The sequence below is a fragment of the Triplophysa rosa genome, linkage group LG3 (assembly GCF_024868665.1).
Source record: "Triplophysa rosa linkage group LG3, Trosa_1v2, whole genome shotgun sequence".
Taxonomy (NCBI): Eukaryota; Metazoa; Chordata; class Actinopteri; order Cypriniformes; family Nemacheilidae; genus Triplophysa; species Triplophysa rosa.
In genome coordinates this window covers 8,870,331-8,883,003 of record NC_079892.1, presented here as the reverse complement: position 1 = coordinate 8,883,003, position 12,673 = coordinate 8,870,331, and the positions used below count along the sequence as shown (strand labels likewise).

The window sequence follows — 12,673 nt, the reverse complement described above, 5'->3', positions numbered from 1 at the left end:
ATATATATCACGTGATTTATGCACAATTTGTGAGTGCCGTACGGTAAAATGCTACTGCATCCGAAAGCCAGAGGGCGCTCTCGTGCAGAAACTCCAAATACGCACAGCAGAAGAAGACCATAACACAAGTAGTTCTAGGAAATGCGTAAGGACATGTTTTTATCACTGATCCTCAAGCCTCCTCAGGTATTTTCATGATAATAAAGTATATTTATAATGATCATGTTTGACGGGTGTTGCTTTTTTAAATGCACGTTATAAGCGACTCAAACTCGCACTGCTTTTAGATCGAGCAGCATTTCCTACTGATCCCAGAGCCGTGCTTCACGGACAAGCGACGCATCAATAAAATAATCGATATTTTGCATTATCGCAGCCAACTCGGTTTCAGCAGGATTTAGTGGTAACCGCGGTTAACCAGGCACATGTCTACTAGCAAGCCACTAGCTTGTTTCGAGCAGTCACTTATTTATGGACCACAATTATACGCAACATTTATAAAACTTCATAATTTTACCTCATCTGCTAACATGATTTCTCGTTCCCGTCTGATTGATGGCCATCAGCGGTGGTGGAGTTGAAGACAACAGATCCCATCATTCCAGGCTCTTTCACAGCATCATCAAGCTTTGCCATTGTTGTTGTTTTGATCGTGTGCAGTTTTACAAACTGTTGCTTTAAGTAGTTTTAATTTATTTAATACAATTAATATACAATAAATAGTCATATAAATTAATACTAGTATAAATTATATATAAAATAAATTGTTATATTTATAACCTAAGCACAGACCGAAATTTTACTTCAGGCCAGGTGCGTGTGTCCGATACAATTGCTTGTATTTATTTGTTTGATTTCACATTGCACTTTTTGACTTTTGATTGTATCATGGCAAATCTGAGCGCAGCGTGTTACAATGTCTGAAAATGACTAGCGCAGGATTACTAAGAAGCAGAGACATTACAGAGATCTGCTACAGTACAAGTCTTTATCTAATTTCTCTTTGATTCAGCTTTCTAATCTGCTAACAAAATTTGTATTTCTAAATCTTCCTCGTACATTTGCTAATGTCATGTATCTATACAAACATGTTCACTAACTACATAGAAGGATATAACATTTAATGTAACAATTTTAATTTTTTAATGTATTTGCCTACATTATAGAGCTAACATCAGCAGTATCGTACAAAGCTATATTTACAGTATATTACATGATGTATGGACACAAAACCAATAGAAGTGAATGGATAGTGCCATTGTTTGGTTACCAACTTTCTTCAAAACATCTTCTTTTGTGTTCTGCAGAAGAAAGAAATTTATACAGGTTTAAATGACAAGAGGTGGGTAAATGATGACAGCATTTTCAATTTTGGGTGAACTATCAGGAGTTCCTTTATGTCAACTTAAAGTTGAGACCATGTGAACAAGAATTTGCTCGTTTTTTTATGTTTGTCATACTTCAGCTTTACATGGGAAACAGATGAAGCCTGTGATGCTGGCCAAAGTAACAAAATGTATAACGTGTGTGTTTTTAATAAGGATTTAAACTGACATAACCTCAGGATGCATGGTTATTATAGCATGCATTCTGTCATCATGTGAGTACAGTAAATGAAACGGGCTTGTTACATCATGCAGAGCATTAAAAGAGTAACCAAAAGCTCAATGTTAAACTTCATCGCCACTCAGATGTCTTTCTGTTCAGCTTCTCATACAGCGGTTGAATTGCCTTTGCCCAACCTCACCCACAAAATGCAAGACTCCAGAACCGATCCCAGACCTACCTGGTGTAACTAATACAGTTTGAACATCCCTGTCATTAGAGCTGTTTTGTGATTTCTGCATATCGAGAGTATCTGTTCGCGCTCCGCCTTAGGCCCCTATCGTCATCTCCGGAGGCTCTGTGCAACATTACAGCTAGAGAGAAAGAAGCGGTAGAAGAGAGAGGTTAGTGAGCACAGCCATCCATCACAATGACAAGCAGACTGATATCTGTGAGCTCTGAGATCTCCTGACTATCTACTGAGGGATTGTGCTGCTGCTTTAACACACTGGCATCAGACTTTAAGTGTTTCTGATAACCGTGATGAGTGACGTTTGCATTGAATGCGTTAGGAAATCTAAAATATGCTAAGGAATAGTGGAGTCAAATCTGGACAGATTTAGAAGCACTTTGCGGTAAAGGGATAGCTCACCCCAAAAAGAAAATTATTTTGTTTACTCGCCTTCACATCATTTCAAACCTGTATGACTATCTTTCTTCAGCAGAACACAAAAGAAGATATTTTGAAGAATGTTGATAACCGCACCACAGCGGTGACTTGCATTGGTTTTGTGTCCATAGTAGTAGTAGTATAATAGAAGTGATCGGTTGCCAACATTCTTCAAAATATCTTCTTTTGTGTTCACTTCAGCGGAAGAAGAAAGTTATACAGGTTTGAAATGACAAGAAGTTGAGTAAATGGTGACGTTGTTTTTATTTTTGGGTGAACTATCCCTTAACTTAGTTTCAATGTATTAGAATTGTTGTTATATTATTAAGAAGAACATACAGCTTATAAACAGATAATGCCACATGAACAAAAATGTATTAATTACAGTAAACTAGTAAAATTCCTAGTTACTATAGTGTTTTTTAGGCTTACTATAGAAAATTTTGAAGTATAATACAGTATTTACTATTATTTGATCAAGCTTAGCAACCACCCAGTCCACTATAAAATCTACACGCACTATATACCAATATATCATATTCACAGAGAGTTGTGGTCCCTTGAGACGGCAAAATGAGACCCTTCTGCTTTGTGTTGGGGTCCTGGGCCCATATTCATGAAAAATCTTAGCGCAAAGAGTTGCTCCTAGTGACAAAATTCTAAGAAAATTCTGAGAAATGTGGGCGTTTCCCCTTAGAATTACAGAAAAGATCCTAGTAAAGAAAAAAGTAATTCATAAAGCATCTTAACCCTTAAAAGAGCTCTTAAGGTCCAACATTTTAGGAGTAGCGAGGAGGACATTTAAGAGACTTAAGAGTTTCTTTAGCAGCGGAGAAAATGGACGAAACACGAAAAGTGAGAAGAAATGTGTTGCAATGCATGACAATATCCATATTACTTTTAAGGTTTATCAGATTTTTTATTTTTATTGTTTTTTGTGTGTTTGTGTTCAACTTTTGATTATCTTGGTTTTGGTTTTCTTGTATAGCTGCTTTGATGCAATGCAAATTGTAAAAGCGCTATAAAATAAAATGAAATTGAATTGAATGACAGTGAGTTAATAAGACACAACACATTAGATGTTTGTGACCGATCCTATTAGAGACACGCTAACATCTCCAAAACAGCGCAGAAATGCCATAGTGCCAGAAATAGAAGAAATCACTACATTAACATATTTAGGGCTGCAACAACTAATCGATAAAATCGATAATAATCGATAATGAAATTCGTTGTCAACGAATTTCATTATCTGGTCTGTGACGTCACTTGCGAGCTGCGGTTATAAATCAAGCGCATCTTCTTCCTCGTTAAAATGACCGTTTTAGATGTGTCTCTCCGTGCAGCATGAGCTGCGCAGTTTTAAAGTCGGACGTGTCTCTCCGTGGATGCGTCTCTCCGTGCAGCGCGAGTGACGCAGTTTTAAAGTCACACGTGTTCTCTCCGTGGAAACGTCTCTCCGTGCGGCACAAGTTGTGCTGTTTTAAAGTCAGACGTGTCTCTCGGTGCATGCGTCTCTCCGTGCAGCGCGAGGTGCGCAGTTTTAAAGTCCGACGTGTTTTGCATGCATCTCTTCAAGCTGCGCAGTTTTAAAGTTTAAAGGGGAGAGGTGTTTTAAATGACAAAATTAAAGATTATATTAGTAAAACCCAATTTGTGGCGTTTGCACTTTGCAAAGTACATAATAGGCTAAATACCCTGATTTGGGGGTTTATTTAGTTCAGAGGTGGGTAACGAAGTACATTTACTTGAGAACTGTAGTACACTTTTTGAGTATTTGTACTTAAGTATTACTTTTTCTGTTTACTTTTTACTGTACTTCACTACATTTGAATGACAAATATCTCACTTTTCATGGCACAAAAAAATGATTTCCTTGGCCGACCCTCCCCTCGCTCCCACATTTGGGAGAGACTATTGTCAGTTGCTTCTAATATGACACACCTGAATCAACTCACCAGGTGTATTAATTATGGAGACATTCACAACATTTTGGGAGAAGGCTAATGAGTTCAGTTGTGTATACTTTTCCCATATCTGATCTACTTATTATAAGCAAAAGATGTAATTACATTTGTATCCGATTAATCAAAAAAATAATCGACCAACTAATCGATTATCAAAATAATCGTTAGTTGCAGCCCTAAACATATTTAGCAACTGGAGAAATGCAGCTATGCAGCAGAGATGATTTGGTTCGGTCACGGCCTTCTATAGTGATCACACAAACAATTACAGCTCTTACAGAAACTTATTGTGTCACTGTTCATTTTCTATCAAATACGTTGACATTAACAGCATGGTATAAAAATTTAAAATAAAAAAGAAAGAAAGAATATTTGTATACAGTATATGTGTATATATATAGTGCGTGTGTGTTTGGGCATCTGCGTGAGTACGGTAAAACAGGAAAAAGACATGTACAATTTTAAACTAATTACCCTATACTTAAAAGCGCTCTTTTTTCCATCTTGGTCAACCAACCAATCACAGTCTTTAAAAGACAGTGTCATACATAGCAACAGAGTCAGCCCCGCCTCCTCACTAAGATAAATGTTTTTGTCTTTTCCTTGCTCAGAGTTGCTCTCAGATTGGTCCTGAATCGTTTTTAAGCTAAGACTCCTACGTAGAAGTTTTTAAGGTAAATAAAGAGCTTTCTTAGAGGATTCTTAGAAGCTTTAAGAATACGGGCCCTGATCTTTAGTAGTTTATTTGCGATTATGATGTTACCCTGCTTTCTATGCGGCTACATTGAAAATAAATAGACTTTAAACATTGATTTGAGCAGAAATGATTTAATTATGTGAGAAGAGACCCCAGAGTGCTACGTGGAACTAGCTACGTAGGAAGTCGCTGGCCAGGACAACAGTTAATTGTTCAGTTTATCTGCCATTATGCAGAAATCTTAGCCCATGGAACACAGCGACCGACCAATCAGAATCGAGTTTTTTGTATAAAACAGCATAATGTTATAAAATCTCGAAGTATGCTTGAATTAATGCCACGATAACCTTTCTAATATGCTTTGATGTCCTATAGCATTCAAATGAATGCAGAAGTGACAATGTTCTGGCTGTGGTTTATCGAGTTTAGTCACAGGGACGACGTTATAGTGGTCCTTTTGCACCTGGTAAAGGTTATGTGAGACGGGTTTCTGGCTTTCCTGTCTCTCTGCCAAGCAGCAGTGTGTGTCCACTGAGCCAACAGAGGGACCGTGGGAAAGCGTTTAGCACAAGCACACAGCTCAAGCGGGTTTGCCCGTCTATTACAACAGAGTCTTTGTCACTTCCATTGGTGCGTTCACAGAGATGGTGGCTGAAGTTCAAATGGAGGTAATAAATAAGGATCTGCATTAATATTCGCTTTCGTGTGTGTCAGATTTTACTCTCAGTGACAGTTTTTTTTCTCTGTGTGTAAAATGTGATGAAGGTTTTTGAAGTTTGTGAAGAAAATGAGAGCGGTGCGTACTGTATATGTGGCACTATAATGCTATGGTGTCATAGCTGGTTGCTATGGTGTCATAGCTGGTTGCTATGCAATTGCATAAGTGTTCTGTGTGTTTTTTTATTCGTTGCTATGTGGTTGCTAGGGTGTACTGGCGGGTTGCTAGGGTTACTGTTTCAAGTAAAAAAAAACAAGTCAAATCTAATCTTCAAGTCTATATGATACTCTATACAGTAGTCTAGTTTTAACATTAGAGCAACGCTAAGTTACAACTTGTGCACTAAATATTTTTCTATTGAGCCATTAAACTTAGAAAGCTAAAACATCAAAGCTTAAGCTAAGCATAATTTTATATGATAACACATTACTTAAGACCTTATGCTGCATTCAAGATGACTCAGAATTTGGATTTTCCAACCTCATTCTTTGAAATAATGCTGGAACGGATGTTCCCACTCCTGACCTCATCCTGAATACGGCATTTTGACATGTTAGCTACGTTCTGCCTTACTAGGAACAATTGATACAACCGAGTAAATCATAAAGTACAGAGTTAACCCCCCCCAAATGATGTCTGCATTTACATCTGCAAGATGTATTTTTTATTGTTTGCTTATCTGCAAAATCTAGGAGATGTCTGTAAGATGTTTATGACTTAGAATTCATATTAAGCTGCCATTTCTAAGATGTTTAGCAGATGTTTTTACATAGCAGATGTTTTTCAGTTCTTTAGGAGACATCTTATAGACATACCTGTGCTATCTAGTCTCCTTGTTGTTTGTTAGCCCATTTTGTTCTACACATTTTGTTTGTGCCTTTGCAAACACCAGTACAGTACAGTATAATAGCCCATGCATATAAGCACACTTATGACTGCTTAGCAGATCTATACTAGCACCATGTTGCCTGGCAACCATACACAACCTACAATTAGGCTAATTATGCTAATTTGCTTTATTACTTAACAGAAGAATTGTTTATTCTAATGATTTTTATTAATGGGATGGGACTATGTACTTAACATTGGTGCCTTGTATTCCTTTAGCTGTAGTTTTATTAAAGAGTACATAACATGAGATCATGAAAATGACATTTCATGCAGTGTGTAATGTTGCCGTGTTTGAAAGTAAGCAGTCTGCCAAATTGTAAATCCGAAGGTGAATGAATAACAAAGTTATTGGCTTGGAAAAAAGGGAGTCGAATCACGCTAACAAGTCGTCCCTAGTCCGATTCGCGAACCGCCGCGGATTTACGTCACTACATATGCCTATGTTTTGCTAGGACTGCCCGCGAAAACTTCACTCTCTTCCCCCAAACACTGTAGCTTGTGAGCCTCATTCGCAGTAGACCAATCACAGCAGAATAGACCATTTGACCAATCACATCAGACTAGACTAGCGGAAAGGAGGGGATTAGACAGATTAATCGTGGAACGAATCATTTGATAGTCAGTCAAGAAGTAAGGTAAGAATAACTGCCTATTATTACGAAATAATAGTGTTTTTACACCTTGTATGTACATAAACTTGTTGTTGGACACTCCATAAACAAAAGTAGGACTTTAAAAATCCCTAGTTATGTACTCTTTAAATCAAAATACTAATAATGATAATTTAGAAAGAACAACGGATAAAATGTCATTTCTCTGCTGTGCATGTGATGTTGAAGGCCGGGCTGTCAATTACATCACACTGCACAACACAGTACCAGATTTCTGTTTCATGTTGAGCATCTAAGTCCGTGAGGATGCTGTATTTTTGCTTCGCCGTGTATTGGAGCACATCACTGACAGACAGCAAGTAAAAGCTGACATAGCCGTTTCGTGAGCCTGCTTAACCTCCAAGCTCTGTCAAAAGCTTGGGTTTGTGCACTGCTTTGTTTATGTGTACAAATTTATTTTTGTGTCAAAATGTTTCCTAGCCCACTTGATATGCAAATGAGTACTCTTATTTAACATATTAGCATGGAGACAAGCGTATGGAAGCTGAAAGCCGTTGATTGATTCAGCCACTCTGCTTTTCCTGTCCTGTGGAGATATTTCCTTTTTGTTATGTAATGTAAGCCAGGGGAAGTGACTCAGGGTTTTATTTAAAACAAAGGTCTGAGATATTGGTAGAAATGAAGATCTAAGCATTCTGTCTGTCTGTCTGTCTGTCTAAAAAAAAAATACATCCATCCATCCATCCATCTATCTATCTAAAGTATCTTATATACTATATATATCATATACTTATAGTATATTTTTGTAGTATTGATCTATAATAGCTATAGTATCTACCTATAGTATCTTTCTTTAGTATATTTTTATAGTATCTTTATCTATCTATAGTATCTTCCTATAGTATCCTTCTATAGTATCTTTTTGTAGTGTCTATCCATAGTATCTACTAATTCAGTACTTACCTACCTATAGTAGATTTTTATCTACAGTATAATAGCTATAGTATCAATCTATCTGTCTGTCTGTCTATCTATGAGAAATTGTATGCAGAAATGATAAGAATAATAGTAGTAATAATAATAATAATAGTACAAAGAATCAGAATAATAATGCAATTTATAATACAGAAAGGAAAGCAGTAAAATGTGGTTATTTGTAGAAAATTGTAGCAAACTTTTGTTAACCTTGCTAACAATATTTTATGGCACAGCGTCACCACCAACAGATTTTTCACATTTACCAAAAGTTCTCAGTACGTTGTTTGCAATTATTTTTCAGTGCTTGCTAATTTTCGTGGAACGGTTCAGCATGGACTACCCCTGGAGATCGGTGACACAGTGCAGATTTTGGAGAAATGTGAAGGTAGCTGTTAGTTAAAGTTCAACCTAATGTATATGTTTTTAAGATAACCTTTTCAGAAAAGATTCAGGTAAACTGCATATTTCATTGAACCGTGTTCATTTTGACACCACATATGTTGCAAGAATGCAAATGTACTGGTTGAGATAGAATGGTGAGGCTAATTTTAAATGTCTCTGTGTCAATTTGAAGGATGGTATAGAGGCTTCATCACAAAGAATCCAAATCTAAAGGTGAGCGTAATGCTAACGTCGCCTGGTATTGTAACCATTTGCAAAAATTCTGCTTGTTTTGTATTACTAGGTGTTTTTTAATACCCTTTGCTTTGGTTGCACAGTTATATGCAGATGGTGCATGTTTGTTTACTCTTGTGCGTTTTATTTGCACTAATGGGCTTTTTAAAAGCAAATTTAAATTGTTTCTCCTCAGGGAATATTCCCAAGCTCCTACATTCACCTGAAGAATGCCGATGTCAAGAACAAAGGGTAAGAGCTGTGTTGTCATTATACTGTAATTCTTTAGAAAGAATTAAGAGCAAAGTGTGTTAAGTTAAGTTTTTGTGAATCCAAATGTGAAAAAATTGCATGTTTGTTTATGAATACTTTGTGTAGTAAATTTACAGTGTAAATGTCATTGCACTATATAACAAACATTAAACCAAGTTTCATAAATAAGTAAAAGTATAAAAATCAACATTAATTGTAAAACCAGACCATATGATAAAAGTAATTGCATAAAATTCATTTCATTGGCAGTTGTTGATTTGATATTGTGTTCTTCAATATAATTCATACAGTGTAAAGTCAAGGTTAAATTTCCAAATTTTTGTCTTTAAAAATCATAAAAAATTCCAAAAGGTCTGCAATACTCACATCAATGAGATGGTATAGGGTCATGGGTTCGGTCCCACTAACCTCACCTTTGACCTCTCATTGAAGAACATGCTGAACATCAGTTGCTACTGGGTATCCGTTGCTGCAATATATATGTTGGATGAAGTGCATTCGGAAAATGACAAGCCTTGCCCATTAAAGTGACAGAATCCTTCAATTTCCCATGTGCACATGTCCTTACGAATCGATGTTATTGCTCCGTGTGAGGTCATGCCTTAACATATCAGGCAGGTTTAGACGGCCGGAACAGTGTGTGAAAGTGTGTTGTGTGTCTTGCCCCGCAGGCAGTTTGAGACGGTCATCCCCACGGAGGACTCGGTCATTACAGAGATAACTATGACCTTGAGAGACTGGGGCACTATGTGGAAGCAGCTGTATATGGTGAATTTCATAGCAAGGCTAGATCAAAGGTTATTCAATTAAAAATAAGAAATAGAAACATCTCAGTCACTTACATTCTCTCTCTCTCTCTCTCTCTCGCTCTCTCTCTCTCTCTCTCTCTCTCTCTCTCCCTCTCTCTCTCTCTCTCTCTCTCTCAGAAAAATGAAGGCGACCTCTTTCACAGACTGTGGCACGTGATGAATGAGATATTGGAGCTGCGGCAGCAGGTTCTAGTGGGTCACCTTACTCATGACCGCATGAGCGATATCAAACAGCACATCACAGCACGGCTGGACTGGGGCAACGAGTGAGTGTGGAATGATCAACTGTGTTAGATTAACCGAAATGATGGTGTAATCTAATTCTTAAAGGGACAGTGCATCCATTTTCTTTACTCTCTGGTTACTTTCTACTCTCTGAACTTACCCTCAATTTAACAATGTGACTTTTTTGTGGTGAAAATATTTTCTGCAATATATGTAATAAATCTTCACTGTCCTTCAGAAGACTTGGATGTCCAAGTTCACTGTTTTTCAGGGAATTGAAAAAACCGCTGTACTGTACTTTTTAAATGATGCTAAATTTCTCCAACGATACCGATAGCCGATTAACCAGAGTGTTATCTGCCGATACCGATTCTGAATATTAAATGAATATTTCTTAAAGTCCCCGTGAAGCAGAAGTTGCGATCGTTTTTACTTCCGTATTCTGACGCATTTCCGACTGAAACTAAATTTCGAAAGAGAAAAAGTTTGTTTGGCTTGTTTTTTTCACTGCAAGTTGATTGGATGTATAAAAACAGCTGTTGCGTTTTTAAATAGAACTGGTAGCAGACTGACAGTTGAAGGGGAGGAGTTAACGGATACTCCGCCCAAGCGACTAAGGGCGGAAGTGCATTTTCTGATTTTAACTGAAGATTTTGAGTGCACATGAATGTAAAAAGAGAATGACCCACTTTGGTAAGCTACTGTATTTACAATAAATGCAATATTTCATGAAAAAAATTATTTCACTGGGACTTCATGTAATGGTTATTAATATTGAACATCAAATTGGTGATGTTTCTTAACATTTTGTAAATACATAGGACAAATTCATAGCATTTTCCCGCCTTTTTTGATTGACAGGATATATCGGTCCTGATCATCGGCTGTTTCTAAACAATCAGACGATAGTGTGAAAAATTGCTTTTATCGACCGATTATTGGCTTATATATCAGTGCATTTCTATTTTTAAATAATTATATACTGTGTTATCAAAGTTGACAAGCACTTTTTAATCCGTTTTATGGGTTAAATATTTGCCAATCCAGTGACTAATAATAATGATTTATGGCAAAGAATAAAAATCATGAAATATGGAGATTTGATTTAAAAAGGACAGCAGCAATATATTCTGATCACCATTTTGCTCTTGAACTACGCACTTACTAAGCTCAAAGGAATTGTATTTATTACAGTATATGAGTGTCTTCATCAAAGGAATTCTTTAAAGCAAGAATAAGATGCTTGTTTTCCCCCACTTTAATAATCATTCCTCGTATACAGTATTTTATTGTCTTCTGTGGTGGTACAGAAGACAACAATGTCAGGAAATGCTGAACTAAATAACAAATTTGTTAGTAAAACCACCAGGTCCTGGTATCACAAGATTCTTTTTATTAGTGTGTCTTTGCCACAGAGCAGAATATTGTGTGTTTTCTATTCCCAATAATTGCAAATGTATTGTGCAACTTTAAAAACAGTGGGAGGAATACAGCGGCACAGACGCCGATGATGAACCGCCGCGCAAATGCTGGCCAATCTGTCAGCCATGTGCTCGAATGCTTATACGCTGTTTTTCTCTGAAAACTAATTCGCAGATGGTAGTATCGAGTGGGACGTGTTACGTATGTTTTCTCTCTGTCTCGCAGTATGCGGGCGCATTTGGAAGGCAATATAATAAAACGGATAGTTTGATTCATGTTTTGTGTTCGATTGCTATTGGAAAACCACTTTGTGATCTTCGGATACAGTAAAAGAGACTAATAAAAAATCTGTGTGTGTGTGTGACAGGCAGCTGGGTTTGGACCTGGTCCCCAGGAGAGACTTCGGTATGGTGGACCCCGATGAGATCAGCATCACTGAGCTGTACCGGCTGGTGGGTAGTCACACATTCATATTCACGTACACGCGCGCGCATATTCCCATTACCCATGAGTCACTTCATCTCCCTCCTCTGCCGCCTGAATTCTTTGCCATGTTGCTATGGCAACTGCAGCCCGACCTGACGCCAAGGCTCTTTCTTGCATAGCCTGAGAGCTTCGTCTTGTTTTAACAAAGACACGCATGCAAAATGTCTTTCTTTGTGTTCAGAAAAACAAGAAAATGTACAAAGGTTTGGAACAACTTGAGGGTGAGTATATGATGACAGAATGTTCATTTTGGGGCAAACTGTCCCTTTAATTTGATCGAGTGGCCATGTTGAGCGTTGCCTTCCCAATCCAATCTTGTTCATTTCCCTTACCTTTGCTTAAATTTAATGTTGCAAATGCTCACACCTCCAGTCGCCCGTGCACGGGGAAATGATAGTAATTAAGGACAAGAGTGAAATGGTAAATGGAGCATTAACAGGCTGTTTGCAAACTGCAAAGACACTTCATGCATGCACTTCCCTGCCCTTGTAATTTGGCACAATTTCTTGATATCTGTCAAAGCCAGTAGTCGATGTTGTACAGATCTTTGAAATGGTGAGACGTATGTAGTGTATCTGTCACAGTCAGAGTACACTGTATCTCTCTCACATTCTCTTTCTTACAATTGTAAAGAAACGTCTAAGCTCTGACCACACATACATCGGTTTATGGGTGGGCAGAGGTGTGGAGGTAGAGGTTAAAAGATGAATGTAAGAAATAAAAGAGCCTGGTGGGTGTGAATGTATGAGAGCGGTAGAGCAAGAGA

At 37.5% G+C, this 12,673-nt stretch overlaps 1 protein-coding gene across 1 annotated transcript in view; it reads left to right on the top strand.

The window, feature by feature from the left end:
* dock4 (dedicator of cytokinesis 4) overlaps window positions 1-12,673 on the top strand; it is a 64,002-nt gene that overhangs the window by 12,750 nt on the left and 38,579 nt on the right. The window contains exons 2-7 of the mRNA XM_057329358.1: window positions 8,379-8,462; window positions 8,652-8,692; window positions 8,889-8,944; window positions 9,637-9,733; window positions 9,892-10,040; window positions 11,789-11,873. Coding sequence (XP_057185341.1) covers window positions 8,379-8,462; window positions 8,652-8,692; window positions 8,889-8,944; window positions 9,637-9,733; window positions 9,892-10,040; window positions 11,789-11,873 — 512 coding nt within the window. The remainder of the gene's footprint in view (window positions 1-8,378; window positions 8,463-8,651; window positions 8,693-8,888; window positions 8,945-9,636; window positions 9,734-9,891; window positions 10,041-11,788; window positions 11,874-12,673) is intronic.